The 16,183-nt window shown below is 49.8% G+C and overlaps 1 protein-coding gene across 2 annotated transcripts; it reads left to right on the forward strand.

Moving 5' to 3' along the window:
- Positions 1 to 274: 274 nt before the first annotated feature.
- Vsig8 (V-set and immunoglobulin domain containing 8) lies at positions 275 to 7,485 on the forward strand. 2 transcript variants are annotated; one of them, XM_015492026.2, is made up of 6 exons: positions 275 to 471; positions 3,950 to 4,125; positions 4,565 to 4,766; positions 4,888 to 5,109; positions 5,859 to 5,978; positions 6,408 to 7,485. In XM_015492026.2, exons 1-6 carry the CDS (start codon positions 423 to 425, stop codon positions 6,605 to 6,607), a joined length of 969 nt encoding a protein of 322 aa, XP_015347512.1. In that variant the 5' UTR covers positions 275 to 422; the 3' UTR covers positions 6,608 to 7,485. The 2 variants fall into 2 exon arrangements, with proteins under 2 accessions (XP_015347512.1, XP_048666151.1); XM_048810194.1 differs by lacking the exon at positions 275 to 471 and adding an exon at positions 880 to 1,024.
- Positions 7,486 to 16,183: the final 8,698 nt, after the last annotated feature.

Here is a 16,183-nt window from a genome sequence, read left to right on the forward strand (position 1 = left end):
AAATGAGTGGTGAGGGGAGCTCTGTGGACGCTGTCAAATGGGGCGACTGTTGTCACCCCGAGGACGTGGCCCGGAGGAAGTGGAGGTTTAACAGGTGCCTAATTACAAGTCCCGCTGGCCGCCTTGTGCCACTCTCAAGACAGGGAAGAGCTTGGGTGAGGGCTGGGTAATGCCTGGGTAGGCCATCCTGTCACCCCGCTAATTAGGGTTATTGGGGCTCCTCCCCAAGGCGGGGACCAGGCCCCCTCCCTCCCATAGAAATAACTCTGGCTGCTCCCCAGCTGGGCACTCACTGCACCTTCCTGCCACCCGGGGCAGTGTCTGGGCCCTCGGCTCCCCCTCCCTCCACCTGCGCCTTCCACCCACCACCACCGGCCACGGGAACCCACCTCAGGCGGAGGAAAAATACCGAGCCTAGAGACATGGGAGTTCGAGGAGCTTTCCAACTTCTACTCCTGTGCCTGAGCCCAGGTATGGGGCTGGGCAGTGGGCAGGGATGCCCAGCGTGAGGCCAGATGGGCCGGGAAAAGGGCAGCAAGTACTCCCAGAGGAGCCTCAAAGGTGGCCTGCAAGGTTCTGGTAGGGGACCACCCACCCTCACCCTGCTACCATCCTGGGTTTGGATACTGTCAAGAGGGAGGCCTGTCCCCAGGAGAACCTGTACCTGAAGGTTTGGGGGCAGTGTCCGTGTGCAGAGGTCTCTGCGTGGCTCTTCATGGTGTCTGAGGCCTGTGGGGCTCACACATGTGCAGGTGCTCCACGTGCAGCGTTCCTGCTGTGAACTGGAGGATGGGGCTGGCTTGGAGTAACCTGCGGGAGCTGGAGGTGGGGTAGGAGTCAGGTGAGCAGCAGCTCTGGGTGGGGGTTGAGGAGGAGCCTGGGAAGGCTCAGTTTTCACCGGATATTCTGTAGTGGGAGGGCCTGCTCTCCCTAGGCCAGAGCATGGGGCCGGGGAGTTGCTTCCCTCGAAAGGGCTAAATCTGGATGGATATGTTTCTTCCGTCGTGTGTTGTGAGAGTTTCAGGTCTGTGGCCTCTCCAAGATGAGAGTGGTGATAGATGGCTCTTTCCAGAGCCTCCTCAGCATGCTGGGGTGCTGCTGGAGGGCAGGGATCAGGTGTGGATGTGGTGGCTGCCTGCCCAGGTTGGGCAAGTTCTAACAAGAGCCACTGAGCTGGGGTCTGAATTTATGACGAAGTAGGAAGGAGGGTGGGGTGGGGGGACCATTTCGGCCTCTGCGTGTGTATGTACGTGTGTGATTCTGGCATGTACGGCAGGATGTCTGTGACGTCCTCTGGGTCTGAAGAGGTTGGCAGAGCCCACTCGGGAAGCTCCGCTGTGCTCTGGAGTGCTGGGACATCTCCATGTTTGCAGTGTGTGTCTGGAGGTGGGTGAGCACAGACGCCGTGTGTATTTATGCTCCAGTGCCTTCTTGTGGAGGTGACTTTTCTCTCCTCTCTCAGTTCCCCTCTCTCACTTTCCTGTCTGGAAACAGCTGGGAAATTCAGAAAGGCTTTACCAGCTGAGAGTAGTCACTAGGAATGAGGTGACACCTCCTAGAGGGTAGCCAGCCCCTGGCAATTTTGTGGGGGGACAATCACCACTGACTCCTTCAGGATCCTTTCTCTCCCCAAGTCTTCCCAACCAGATTTCTCATCCCCTCTGGCTTTCTTCCCTCTCCCCAGCCTCCCTTTTCTCTCACATTCCTTGGAAGTACTTCCTCAGTGTCACAGCAAGAGGAATCATGGTGAGACTCCAGGAACAACTTCCAAAGAGGGAGGAGGTACAGAAAAGGCTGGAAGCTTTGGGAGGAGGCTGAGAAAGCTTCTAAGGAGATTGAGAAGCTGGGGTGAGGCTTCCTGGCCTGGGACAATTGAAGAAAGACACTCAGCTTAACACAGGGTGGAGACACTTTTCTTCCAGCCTATCCCTCCATCCCGAGCCCCTATTCCTGAATACTTACCCTCCTGCCTGACTGGACTCCATGGTGTGGGCGAAGAGAATCTTCCTTGTTGGGAGGGTTGCTTCCAGTGGCTCTTTCCCAGGGTGGAGTCTCTTCTTGCACCTGACTTCTGGCTCATCTCTAAATTGCCTTGGGCCACCCCAAGATCTGGCAGATGACATTAGGATCCTTATCTCAGGAATGAGCTGGTGTTCCCTTGGCCTGGTGCTGGAAGAGGCATCCTCCTGTCCCGTTAGAGCCCCAGCAGCCAGCCTGCCTGCTCTGGGTCACCCTGGAATCTAACTGCATTAGGGCATGGCTGATGGCCCAGCCGGGGTTCCCAGGACTCTCACTAGCCTCTCTGGCCTCACCTGGCAAGCATGGCTTCTCAGATACATCTGGTCTTGAATGAATGCAGATGAAATTGTATGAGCAGGCCGTGGGCGTGTCTTTTGGATTACTGTGTTTGCCTGCAAATATGCGCCCGTGTTTGTACAGACCTGACAGTGTCTGTGTGTGTGTAGGAATAGGGGATTGCATGGGTATGTGGCTGCATTTTGAAGGCTTGTAAGGATGGGTATGTGTCAATATGTAAGTAAACACTGACACTGTATAATTGTGTTTGTGATTCTAAGAGTGCAAGTGTCCTGAGCCAGGGAAGGACATGATTGCTGAGACTTGGGGCAGGAACTCCAGAGTATGTGCTGACTCAGAAAAAGCTGTAGATGGAGAGTGGACAAGCTGGATGAGGGGCCTGGGGAGGAGTGATGCTGGAGGCTGGGAGGCAGGGTGCTGAGTGCCCAGGGTGGGGCCCTGGGTCCAACCTCCCTCTTATCCCTCTATTGGTCTAACCGGTTGGGGCTAGTGCTTGCCTTGGGGCTTCAGAGAAGGGAGGGAGAGGAGCTCAGTTCTAAGCTTCCAGGTCCTGGCTCCTAACTCTGCCCACCTGCCTCTGACTCAGGGGCAGGAGGGGCCCCAGTGGGAGTGAGAATATGGGAGTGTCAGTCATACAGGGGAAGGACACATGAGCTATAACGCCATACATCGTCATGCAAGGCTCATCTCATGCTGCCTTAGTTCTAGGCAGATGCCATCACTTCCCATCAATATAAATGTAGCCGGGTCACTGTCTGACAGTGCCCAGTGTCACCCAAGGGTACACACTATCACTTAGAGTACTTACAGAGTCAGGCACACATTGTCACATACCATACAGAGGCATAGAGCTGCAGACACACACAGACATACCCATACATGTACACACATACTGACACACAGACACACTCAATCTGCCTCTCAGGCTAGAAAGGGACCCCAGAAGTCATTGTGTCCATCCTTGTGCTTTTGAGCAGGAGCACCTCATTTGACCCACCACATTTGACTTTTAAGGAGTCAGATTCTTCCATTGGAGCAAATAGCCACTCTTGGTGCTCCACATGCCTACACACACACACACACACACACACACATACACAAACATCCACACTATCATGTAAATATGTAAGTGGATATCCTGCATGGTAGTGTGTATGAATATCTTTGCAGCTACAAATACTCATAAGCATACAATGTACATTTGTGTATATATTTATTCATAAATACACATATACACACAATAATGCATACACACAAGCATACATAATAGCTATGTATTTACAAATAGTATTCATATACAAACCTACATAATCATAGGGAAAAAATATATATGGACCAACAAGCACCCATAGACACTGCTGCCTGAATAAATAAGTCACATAAGTATGCACAGATATGCCTCTTTCAGTTCATGTGCATGTGCATGTGCATGTGCGCGTGTGCACACACACACACCACACACACGCACACGCACACACACACACACATACTCACTAGGGCAGGATCACCCTAGCGAAGCCCCACTGAGCCCTGGGTGACAGGTGACAGGAAACGGTGGAAGGAGAGGCTGAAGCTGACTGCTCAAACTCTGGCTCTGCTTTCCTTCACCCCATCTGCTCTGCCCTTACCCTAGCACTGCTGTCTGCTGTGCGGATCAACGGGGATGGCCAGGAGGTCCTGTACCTTGCGGAAGGTGATAATGTGAGACTGGGCTGTCCCTATATCCTGGACCCTGAGGACTATGGTCCCAATGGGCTGGACATTGAGTGGATGCAAGTCAACTCAGACCCCTCGCATAGGGAGAATGTGGTGAGTGCCGGGTGCAGGGCTCTTCTTACTCTGTGCTTTGTGATGTCTACCTGTCGGGCAGCCAATATCCTGAGGGGAGAAGGAGAATAATTTAAGAAACCAAGACCCTGTACTTCTCCAAGAACCCCAAGGCTTCTCAGGGAATGGCTCATAAAAACTGTGCAGCTGGGAATCAAGCTCGCCAGGCATTCTCCCTCCTCCCACCCTATTCCAAAGGGAAGATGAGGTGTGGTCTCTGTCCTCAAGAAATTCCCAGCCTGACCTTATACTTCTTTGAGGGATCTCACCCATTCTGTTAAGAGGTCAGTGGGTCGGGCATCATCATTACCATTTTCAGCTGGGAAAACTGAGTCTCAGAGTTTAGTCAATTGCCCAGAGCAGTTGGCACGTCTGTGGCTCTGCCTGTCTCACCACCTTTATTTTCCTCTCTTCTTCCCAGTTCCTTAGTTACCAGGATAAAAGGATCAACCATGGCAACCTCCCCCATCTGCAGCAGAGGGTTCGCTTTGCAGCCTCAGACCCCAGCCAGTATGATGCCTCCATCAACCTCATGAACCTGCAAGTATCCGACACAGCCACTTACGAGTGCCGGGTGAAGAAGACCACCATGGCCACCCGGAAGGTCATTGTTACTGTCCAAGGTATGGCTAGATTCCCGTGGGGTCCCCTTCCCCAGGCTTTAGAGCTAAGGCAGCTTGGCCATTCTGTGCCTGCTGTGCCTCCAGCCTGGGTCCTGGCTCACAATTGCCTGCCTTCTTGCAGCTCGTCCTGCAGTACCCATGTGTTGGGCTGAAGGCCACATGTCAAAGGGCAATGATGTGGTGCTGAAGTGCTTTGCCAACGGGGGCTCCCAGCCCCTTTCCTACAGGTGGGCCAAGATCAGCGGGCACACTCACCCCTACCGAGCTGGGTCCTACCACTCCCAGCACAGCTTCCACTCTGAGCTGTCCTATCAGGAGTCATTCCACAGCTCCATAAATCCAGGTGAGCGGGCCTTGGAGAGGGCAGAGAGGGAATGCATGCATGATCAGGGACTCTGGGACCGGCTGGGGCTTTCACTGGCTCATCAGTGGCACCAAGTCAAACCTGGAATTATGTGGGAGACTGCTCCTCTAGGACTGTCTCATCAGCTGCTATTGAAGGAAAAAGAGAAGGCAAAAGTGGGGGAGTCAGTCAAAAGCAGTATGGGTAATTTGGAAGGAACATGGGCTTCCATGGAAGGAGCTGGGCTTGAATCCTGGCTGGGACACCGACTGGCTGATAGTCTTAAACAAATGGCTTAACCTCTCTGTGCCACATGGAAAGGGAATAGTAACATCTACCTTTCAGAGATCTATGAGGATTAAAGGGGATGAGGTGTATAAAATTTCTGCATATAGAAAAGGTGAACAACATCAATGATTAAAGAATAACAGAGTTAGAAAGGACCTTAGTGTTCCTCTGGCCTAATCCTGTCTGCACTGTACAAATGAGGAGAGGCAGGGGATTTTCCCCAATGTCACAGAGTGAATTAATGGTGTTGCTGGGAGAGTGGACCTTCCTTACCTCTGTCTGGGGGGCGGGGGGTGGCTCACCTGGAGAGTGGAGTGGATCTGTGTGTGTGGGTACTCCTGCATACTTTTCAAAGAGGCATCTCATCCCCTACCCCACAGGGGCTGAGGATGCTGTGGGAACTTTAGTAAGATGCCAGATTCTCTGCCTTACTATCTCCCTCTGATGCTCCCCAATTTCAGGCCTGAACAATGGAGAGCTGGTGTTGAAAAGTGTTTCCAAAGAGGATGATGGACTGTATCAGTGCACAGTGGCCAACCATGTGGGCTACAGTGTTTGTGTGGTGGAGGTGAAGGTCTCAGGTAGGTGCATTGGCTCTAAGGGTTCTTGGCTGGGAGAGTAGAACTGGAGGGAGGGAACTGGGCTTTATTTTCTGGGTGTGTGTCCCACCACCACCCTAGGCACAGGGGATGGAACCCAGGGCCTGGCACATGCTAGGCAAATACTCTACCACTGAGCTACATCCCCAGACCCTTGGCTCTATTTTGGAGTCTTAGCTGTCTTTCTACTGCTAGAGTAACTGGAAATTCTGGGATAAACATGCAGACATAAGGGGTTAACTTGTATCTCCCCATACCTTCCTCACTGGGTGTCCCAGGGCCTGGAAATTCCAGGGGCTCCAGTCGTCTTTCCCACAGATCCCTGCCCTGGCAACTCCTGGTTAGTTAGGCATCGGTCAGGCTGCCAGAAACCTGATCCCCTCCACCCCGCCCCTCCGTTTCTCTCCACAGACACGCGGCGTGTGGGAATGATCATCGGGGCCATACTGGGCACTTTGCTCATGCTGGCCTGCCTGGCGTTGGGCATCTGGGGGCTCGTCTGCTGCTGCTGCGGAGGCTCCGGGTCTGGTGGCGCCCGGGGTGCCTTCGGCTACGGCGGCGGGGTCGGCGGAGGGGCCTGCGGCGGCGACTTGGCTAGTGAGATCAGGTAAAACCTGATGCATGCTGCATGCTGCTGTGCCGCAGGGGACCGGCGCCCTGCCCTCTTCACCCCTGCCTGCCACCGGCCGGCTGGGAACCCCACCCCAAACCTGCCCGCCATCACCACCCATCACCACGGAGTGCTGGGACTGCAGCATGTCGATCTGCACCTCGTCGCATGGCTTTCTGTCTCCCCCCTTTCCCCTCCCAGTCTCCACCTCTGCTCCCCTGCCCTCCATTTCTCTCCAGCCTATGCACCCTTCTGTCTGTCTTGTCTAGACTGTAAGCTCCTGGAGGGCAGGGCCTACGGTTTTTCCCGTTTCCCTTGTGTGGCGCCGGTGTGAACTCTGACCTGCTTATGGAAGAAGAGTTAAGAATAGTGCTAATAACTTATATTAGAAGCAAACTAGAAATAAAACTAGAACCAGACTAGCAGTGCTAATGATTGCAATGCCTTGGGGATGGAGGGAAAGATGGAGAAGACTGATGGGTAAAGGAGGTGAGAAGAAAGTGCGCAAGGTCAGGGTTAGTTGAGAAGGTTAGGGGAGTGCAGCTCCCAGAACTGTAAGGCTCCCTCCCTATTAGACGTGATAGTTCTGCGAAACTTCACAAAGAGACGGAGGGCGCCTGGATGGGTTGTTCGAACACGTGTGGACAAGTCCTGTCTGGAAGATGGGACGGTGGCACCTGGGATCGCTTGCAGGGTCGCCGGCCCAGGAAGGTGCAGAAAGGAGAGTAGGTTGAGGCCAAGGGAAAGAGGAGAGGGGCAGGTGGAGGGAGGTGCGGGAGACGAGAGGTTGCCAAGAGCCCCCAGCTCTGCCCAGGCCGTGCCCACGCCGTGCCGCGGAGGAGCCTGCTCACCCGCCCGCCTGTTGTTTTCCACAGAGAGGANTTCAATTTATAGGAAGGAAATTAAATTTATTGAGCACCCACTAAGTGCCAGGTGCTTTTAAATATTTTATCTTTATTCATCTTTTACTTTGAAGAAACTGAGGCTCAGGAGTATTAGCTATCTCAACCAAGGCAATAAATGTAGTAATTCAGAATTTGGTCTAGAAATATTTAACTCCAGAACATCAGGCTGTTCCTCTGAATCTGAATTCCTTCAGTGGCATCCCTGACAAAGGATATTCCAACTTCTTATGTCCCTCCTGTGGCAGCTTACTATCTCCCACAGCAGGCTATTTAATAGAACATTTCTTCTATTGAACCATATAGCCTTTATCTCTTGGTCCAAGTTCTACTCTCAGGGAGTCCAGAGCATCATATTTCCGATTCAGCTGCCTCTTGTGAACTAAGCGGTTGTCCTCCATACAGTCAAGTTCAAGAGACATAGAACTGGACACCTGTCTGGTCTAGAGGTAGGGGATTTTCAGAAGTGAATAGTACTTCAGGGACATTTAGTCTTTCCCCAGCCACCTGCTTGCTGAGAGCCTTGATACTTTTCTGTCTCTCTCTCTTTTTTTTTTTTTTGGAAAGAAGGCAGTCTTTTGAATTCTTTCTGATTCTACCCTAGGGCAACTTGAAATGGGGTATGCGTGGGTTCTAGAGTAACTGGGTTTAGGGATCCCTAAACCCTGCCTGGTAATACATAAGCAGGAATTGCTGGAGATGGCTTGGGTATTTGCAAAGGGGCAATGCATTGCTGGATCTGCCTTGACAGAACTTGGGAGGAGAGATGAGACAGTGGGGAGACAAAGAGAACCAGAGACAACTGGCCTGGAAGCTTGGAGATGGGGTGATTAGGGAATGGGCAGGGGTTTACAGGAAGGGGAACTGCACAGAGAGGGAGCAGAAAAATTTGGGAACCATTTATCCTTTCACATACTTGGTCATACTTCTGAGCACGTATCAGATGTCTTGTTTACAGATAGATTTAGATCTTCAGCAGGGCACTGAACCTGGCACACTTTTGCCCTAAGACAGGGGGCTGATGAGGTTGACCCGGAAAGGGTGCTCCCAGCCTGGGGCTCCTTTAGCTCAGCTTCTTGCAAGATGCAGAGGGACGGAGGCAACCATTTGGCCATATGGACTGTGTTGAGTGATATTATCTGCCCTATTCTGGGAGCCAGGAAGCCATGCTTAGACTTAGCCTTCACCAGAGAGGTGGAAACAGTGAGGCTCTGGCAATGGCTCAGCCCATTCAAAAGCAGCTGAGATTTCAGAGAGAATCTGGAAACAACTTCTGATTAGGGTGGCTCAGGCAGGAAGCCAGGGGAGTACTTAAATCCAAAGCCAAAATTGTAGCCGGTACCCTGCTCAAAGTCCCAGGGTGAGAGGAAGGGAGCTTTCTGTTCCAAGGATTTTGCTGCAGGGACACTTTGTTCTTTTTTGTTCATTTCTCTTGTCTGAAACCTTGTTTAATGCTGGAGTAGGGCACTTGTGATAAATATTCACCAGTGGCTTTGGGCTTGGGGTGGGGAGGTGAGCAGGGATGCTCTGGTTGGTAGCATCGCTGAAGCTCTATGATGTAAATACTCCTACTGTGGCTCTTTTCAACTGTTAACCTGATATTAGTGGCATGGAAGTAGGAGAAAGGTTCAGTAGCAGACCGTTGTAGTATTTCCACAATTCAGATAGAATAAAAGTGAATAGCCTCAAGAGCTTAAATAATAGAGAACTGTAGTAAGATAATCAAATCAGGATGAGTTTTCAGTACTTTCCACCTTTGTTTTAATATAACTTATTTAATTGTAAGCTTAAATACTTTACTTTTAATCAGTGACTGCACTTAACAATTGACTTGCAAAATTTAGGACCACGTCACCAGGTGTTAGTCAGCTTTGCGTCACTGCAACAAAATCCCTGAGATAATTAACTTCAGAAGAGGAAAGAGTTTTGTTGGCTCATGGTTTCAGAGGTTTCGGTCCATGGTTGCCTGGTCCAGTTGCCTTTGGGCCTGTGGCAGAGCAGCACATCATGGCTGTGAAGATGCTCACCTCATGGCAGGTAGGAAGCAGAGAGGAAAAAAGGAAGATAAGGAGCCAAGGTCCCAACGTCCCCTTCTAGGGCACCTCTCGTGATCTAACTTCCTCCCTGTAGCTCTACTTTCTAAAGTTTTCACGTGCTGAGTACAGTGGCACCCACTTATAATCCCAGGGCCTTTGCAGTCCGAGGCAGGAGGACCTCAAGTTTGAAGCCATCCTCAGCAACTTTAGTGAGAACTTGTCTCAAAATAAAAAAAATATAAAGGGCTGTGGAATGTAGCTCCATGGTAGAGCACCCTTGGGTTTAATTCCTAGTACCATAAAAAGGAAAGGAACTTTAATTAGTTATACTGGGGAAAGAAGTGGACCCACATCCTCAGCCCTTTGAGGGTCTGACAGTGAGCTTGAGGTCTTATAGAAAGGGATATGAAGGTAAGAGTTGGGGGTTACCTAGTTGGAGGATTCGCACAGCTGCCAAAGCAGTTGATCTTGATCAGCTAAGGTCTGGTCCATCATTATTTTAGGGTTGACCAGGTGGGCCCTTATCAGAATAACAAAGTTGCTATTACCTAGAGGTATGTCTTGTCACAGGATGTTTGCCAATGAGACTTATTGTCCCTGGAATCCAAAGTGACTCAGAGCAAAGGAGACAGATGCAAATAGAGGCAGAGACACCAAATCTTTTAATCCTGCTTTTAGCTACCCATTGAACATTCCTGGACAAAGCGAAGACACTAAGACTTTAGGAATGATCCACCAGGCCTCCCTGGTGTCACAACCAATGCTTTAGAGGGCACCCCAGGTGGATACTAGGCCCANCCCACTTATAATCCCAGGGCCTTTGCAGTCCGAGGCAGGAGGACCTCAAGTTTGAAGCCATCCTCAGCAACTTTAGTGAGAACTTGTCTCAAAATAAAAAAAATATAAAGGGCTGTGGAATGTAGCTCCATGGTAGAGCACCCTTGGGTTTAATTCCTAGTACCATAAAAAGGAAAGGAAAGGAAGGGGCGGGTGGGGGAGGGGGAAGAAAGAAGGAAGAAAGGAAGGAAAGAAGGAAAGTTTTCACCCTCTCCCAATAGCACCGTAGGCTATTCACCACTTAGCCTTTGAGAGACACTTATCCAGACCCTAGCAACAGTCAAGTGGAAGACTAGGTATACAAGTGCTGCCTTAAGTGTGGGGATCTCAAGATAGTTCTGTTTTTGTCAGTATTTCCGGAGAGACACAAATAGCCTGAAGTGTCTTGTCTCCATTCCTCTTCCTAGTTCTGCCTTTTGCATCTCTCCTCAGAATTGCCAGGGCTAATTATAATTCCTTTGGCCACTGACAAATTATGGAGGTAATTTACATCTCCTTGGGAACCAAGGCCACTCTTGGATAGTCATCAGAAACCTAATTTATCATCCGTAGAATTTCTATGAATTTCCTCCCAGAGTATCCATCTTTGGGAATTTCATTCTAGAGACTCTTCCCCCCCCCCATACTGGGAATTGAACCCAGGGGTGTTCCACTATTGAACTACATCCACAGCCCTTTTTAGTTTTTATTTTGACAGGGTCTCGCTAAGTTGCCCAGGCTTGCTTTGAACTTGAGATCCTCTTGCCTCAGCCTGCCAAGTCCCTGGGATTACAAGTGTGTGCCATCACTCTGGCTCCTGGAGACACTTCTGAGTCCTTGCTGCCTCAGTGCATTCTCTGATTCTCCACTCCAGATTTAGGAAGTCATCTTCTAGCCATCTTTTCTTAATCTCCAAATTCTCAAAGCCGTTGGAATTCCGGTGAATTGTCTAGGCAGTCCTTTTCGAGTAGTGCTTACATAGACATAGCTACATAGAGATAATAAATGTAATGATGTCCATTTCATTTCAGTTATTCCACAGCCCCAAACTGGGGTGACTAGGGGAGGGAACTTAATTTTATCTTCAGACTCACTGGAACAAGAGATTTGGGGTAATTACCTATTATCCTTCCAGAGTTAGAAAACTACTAACGTCGATGTGCACAGGCTGTGGGCTGCAGTAGGCAGGGGACTGGATCAAAACTTTAACCCTGGTTCCAAGCTTCCTCGAGGAGCCTTCTCCTGGATTGTCACCCTGATTTGGTGAGAGCCTGGGAAACCCTGCTCTGGAGTTCACATTCTTCATCTGTCCAGCCCATCTGGAATAATCATTTCGTTTATTCCTGGAGCATGGAAACAAACCTGATTGCATTCCGTTGCTGCTGCTTGGGCCAGGAAGGGTATGCTGAAGGGAAGTGGGGAGGGGGAGGAGAGGCTGCTTTGGGAAATCTTGATGAGCTTAGGTGTGGTCACTGTGCCTGTTGCAGGAGAGTGAACAAGATGGCCATCGGCCACCCCTCTGTGACCATGGTCCTTGGTAACCATATGGATGCTCTGGAAAAGACAAATGGCATGGGACACCGTGCAGGAGGAAGGAGACTGGAGCCCTTGACAAAGGCCAGAAATTAGGCCGAGGAGGATGGGGGGGAACCCCTCTAAGTGAGATAGATGATGGTGGGTCCTGAATGGGGGATAGAAAAGAAGGAAGAAGAAAGGAAAATTGTAAGAAATATTTGCGGGTGAGCCATGTTCCCCTCCCCAGATGTGCAGAGGAGCCTCAGTTTTGGAGTCAGACAGACCTGAGTTCATAATTACTTAACTCCCAGAATCTCCACGTCTTCATCTGTGAAACGGAAGAGGATGGGATTATTTTGTGTGATGTGCATATCACACAGCCTGGTGCATAGCGGGTGCCCAGCAAATGGTTGGTCCACATCCCTAATCTATAATTTCATCTCCCATAAGAGGACAGGCCTGGAGGCACAGAGCTAGCCACACAGAGGTGGGAGTTGGAGCAGTGGGAGGTCCAAAAGGAGGGGGTTGGAGCAGGAAGAATGAAGCCTTGGGATTGAGCATGGAGACTGCATCATGTGGATGAAGGAGCATGGGATGTAGGAAACAGCAGGTGTTGAAGTAGGAGAACTAGTATGCCGCCCTTCTGGCTCCTGGACACACTTCTGAGGAAGCCTGGAGTCACATGCAGGTATTAATATTGACAAGAATTCTCATTAGTAACAGTGATACTAATAATAACAGGGAGTGCCTGAAACACAAGCTTGGCAGGGTCCTTCATGAGCTTCCAGAGTCCTTGGGGCCACCTCCCTGGACCAGGGTGTGTCCTCCTGTGCCATTCCCCTTCGACGGGCTCTCAGTTCCTGGAACTCAGGAGATACCTGCTGCCCTCTGGGCCTAGTATCCACCTGGGGTGCCCTCTAAAGCATTGGTTGTGACACCAGGGAGGCCTGGTGGATCATTCCTAAAGTCTTAGTGTCTTCGCTTTGTCCAGGAATGTTCAATGGGTAGCTAAAAGCAGGATTAAAAGATTTGGTGTCTCTGCCTCTATTTGCATCTGTCTCCTTTGCTCTGAGTCACTTTGGATTCCAGGGACAATAAGTCTCATTGGCAAACATCCTGTGACAAGACATACCTCTAGGTAATAGCAACTTTGTTATTCTGATAAGGGCCCACCTGGTCAACCCTAAAATAATGATGGACCAGACCTTAGCTGATCAAGATCAACTGCTTTGGCAGCTGTGCGAATCCTCCAACTAGGTAACCCCCAACTCTTACCTTCATATCCCTTTCTATAAGACCTCAAGCTCACTGTCAGACCCTCAAAGGGCTGAGGATGTGGGTCCACTTCTTTCCCCAGTATAACTAATTAAAGTTCCTTTCCTGCTTTTCATCATTTCCTTTTCTCTGTCTGTTTGTTTGTTTTTGTTTTTGGAGGGGGGGACGAGTGGCTGAACCTGATTTGTTGGACCCCAGAATCAGGCCTCTGGTCTAGGACTTTGGTAACATCCACACAACTTTCCCAAAGCTGAGGAGAGACCTTCCCCACAGGGTGCACATAGCTTTTCTTTAATTTCATGGAAATCAACTCGGCATTGAAAATGGGTTCCTCCAGCCCTCTGCAAACCTGTACCCTAACTGGGGACTCTCCTCCTGTCATTCTCTGGCCTGTCCCCGTCTTCTGCCTGTCTGCTTGCAGCATTTTGGCTTTTTATCTCCAAAGGCTGGGATTTGGGCTCCCAGTGCCTGCTCTAGCCTCAGCCGTCACCTAGCCTCAGCTCCCTGACCAAGTCAGTTTTCCTTGCAGAGAGAGCTCCCCTACCTCCCTTCTCCTCCTCTTTCCTGGCCCGCCTCCACAGGAAGCCGACTTGGCCTTGCCCAGTCCCATTGTCTCAGTCTCTCCCTGCTTCCAGACAAGGGAAAGGGTGTGTCCTTTATTATCTATGTCCTTCCTTGGGAGTGTCCTGTCCTTCTCTCATCTCCCTCAGCCTGGACTTCCCCTGAGAGGAGGGCCCTGTCTCTTCCATTCTGAACATCGACTCCCTTTTGAGCTCAGAATTTCTTTCTGAGTGGGGTGTGGTGGCGCACACCTGTAATACCAGCTACGCAGAAGGCTAAGACAGGAGGATCAAAAGTTGGAGGCCAGCTTTGGCAATTTAGTGAAATACTGTCTCAAAAAAATCAAATAGAAAATACTGGGGATTCAGTTCAGTATAGAGTGTCCCTGTGTTCAATCCCCAGTGCTGAAACACCAACACCTATTTGAATTGGTAGATAAAAATTGGAGTGATGGATAGAATATGTCCTAGAGCCTCTTATTTCATTATGGGGTGAATAAAAAATAAATATTAAATATATATATATATATAAAATATTTTATCACTGCTTCAGATAGTATGGAACGAGCCAAACATATCCTCCCAAATCTCTCTCTCTCTCTCTCTCTCTCTCTCTCTTTTTTTTGTACTGAGGATTGAATCCAGAGGCACTTTGCCACTGAGCTACATCCCCAGAACTTTTTATTTTTTATTTTGAGACACAGTCTAGATTGTTCAGGCTTGGCCTCAGACTTGCAATCCTCCTGTCTCAGCCTCCAGAGTGACTGGGATCATGGGAGTGCACCACCATGCCCAGCCCAAACTCATCTCAAAGGGGCGTGTGCAGCTTGCTTTCCAGGACAGTGGGCAGTCAGAGCCAGGCAGGCCTGTGAATCAGTCCCGAGTGCTCCGGCTCTTCAGGTGAGGGCAAGCTGCCATGTCTACGGGCTGGGTCATGGTGTCCCTGTTCCTCTGACTAGTCGACTCTGTCAAAGCTCTTTCCTGTACAGAATACAGGTTTCTCACTAATGGTTTGTTAAGAACTTGAGGATATGCCATGTTTCTGAGCAGTGCTATTAAAAAATTGAGCAACAGATCCTTGGTCAGGAGCCTCACCTGCTATTATAACATTGTTCCTGGGGAGAAATCTGATTCCTTCCTCTCAGTAAACATCAGCCTTTCCAGGAATCGAGCACTCAGCCTGAGACAGTGAGGGGCTAGGAGTCATATCCCACCCAGCTGCCCCATCTTCCTACTTAGCCACCTAAAATCTATGTGCCGATAGCACCCATATTTAGGCACCCAAGCCAGGGCCCTCTCTTACATTTCATGCTTGTCTGCTTGGATATATATTGATTGATTGGTCAAAGGGATGGAACACAGTGATACTCTATCTTTTTTTTTTAAAAAAAAAATATATTTTTTTAGTTGTACATACACACAATATCTTTATTTTATTTTTATGTGGTGCTGAGGATCGAACCCAGGGCTTCTCACGTGCTAGGCGAGCGCTCTACCGCTGAGCCACAACCCGAGCCCCATACTCTATCTTTTGATTTACATCCCCAGCCTTTTTATTTTATTTTAAAGACGGGGGTCTTACTAAATTGCCTATGGTGACCTCAAACTTGGGATCCTCTTGTCTCAGCCTCCCAAGTCACTGGGATTATAGGCAATTGTCCAGCTCTGCTTACATATTTAACAGACAGCTGAAATTTAACACGTCCCCCAAACCACCTTGGATCAACCGTAAATTATTCCACTGTCTCCCCCCCTCTCAGATCATGGTGCCTCTGTCCTTTACCTCCTCTGACCACATGCAACCAGTCAGGAGGCCTTACTGACTCAGCCTTCAGAGCAGGGCCGGAATCCAACCTTCTCTCCCGTTACCTTGGAGCTCCCAGTTGCCCCTCATCTCTTGTGTGGGTTTCAGCAAGGATGTCCAGGCTGGTCTCTATACCTCCTTTCTTCCTGCAGTTTATTCTCAAAAGAGAAGCCAGGGTGATAGTTAAATCATTTTTTTTTTTCTGCTCAAGCCCCACAAATGACTTCTCAATGTCAAGTAACTTACACTGGTCCCCAGGCCTTCTCTGTCACCTCTCTGACCTGATTTACCAGTTGTCTCTCTCTAGTATTCTCCACTCCAGCTACTGGATCATTTCTCCAGCACCTTAGGGCCGTTGCCTTGGCTGTCCTCTTTGCCAAGACTCCCCAGTGACTAAATCCTCGGTTCTTCAAATCTTGGCTTGCCTGTCTTCCTCTCAGTGAGGCCTATTACAGCCACCTTATTTAAGATGACCTCAAATAATGGTACAAGGAGACCCACTGCCCTTATGCCCCACTTTTTTCTTTAATTTGCAGCACTCATTCCCTTCTAACATGGTTTATAATTCATTTGTTGTGATCTTTGCTAATGGACTCATCCCTTCTTCCCCTCTCCTACCAGTTCTACAAGGAGGTAGCACAAGGCCAGAATCTTGGTCTGTTTTATTCT

Source organism: Marmota marmota, unplaced genomic scaffold (assembly GCF_001458135.2).
Source record: "Marmota marmota marmota unplaced genomic scaffold, marMar, whole genome shotgun sequence".
Classification (NCBI taxonomy): Eukaryota; Metazoa; Chordata; class Mammalia; order Rodentia; family Sciuridae; genus Marmota; species Marmota marmota.

Bases quoted from the DNA above. Each gene is read 5' to 3' on its own strand.
- Vsig8 (XM_015492026.2), top strand. From the start codon at position 423: ATGGGAGTTCGAGGAGCTTTCCAACTTCTACTCCTGTGCCTGAGCCCA. The intron at 4,126-4,564 runs GTGAGTGCCGGG...TCTTCTTCCCAG, and splicing joins CCTCGCATAGGGAGAATGTG to TTCCTTAGTTACCAGGATAA. The intron at 5,110-5,858 runs GTGAGCGGGCCT...CCCCAATTTCAG, and splicing joins CCACAGCTCCATAAATCCAG to GCCTGAACAATGGAGAGCTG.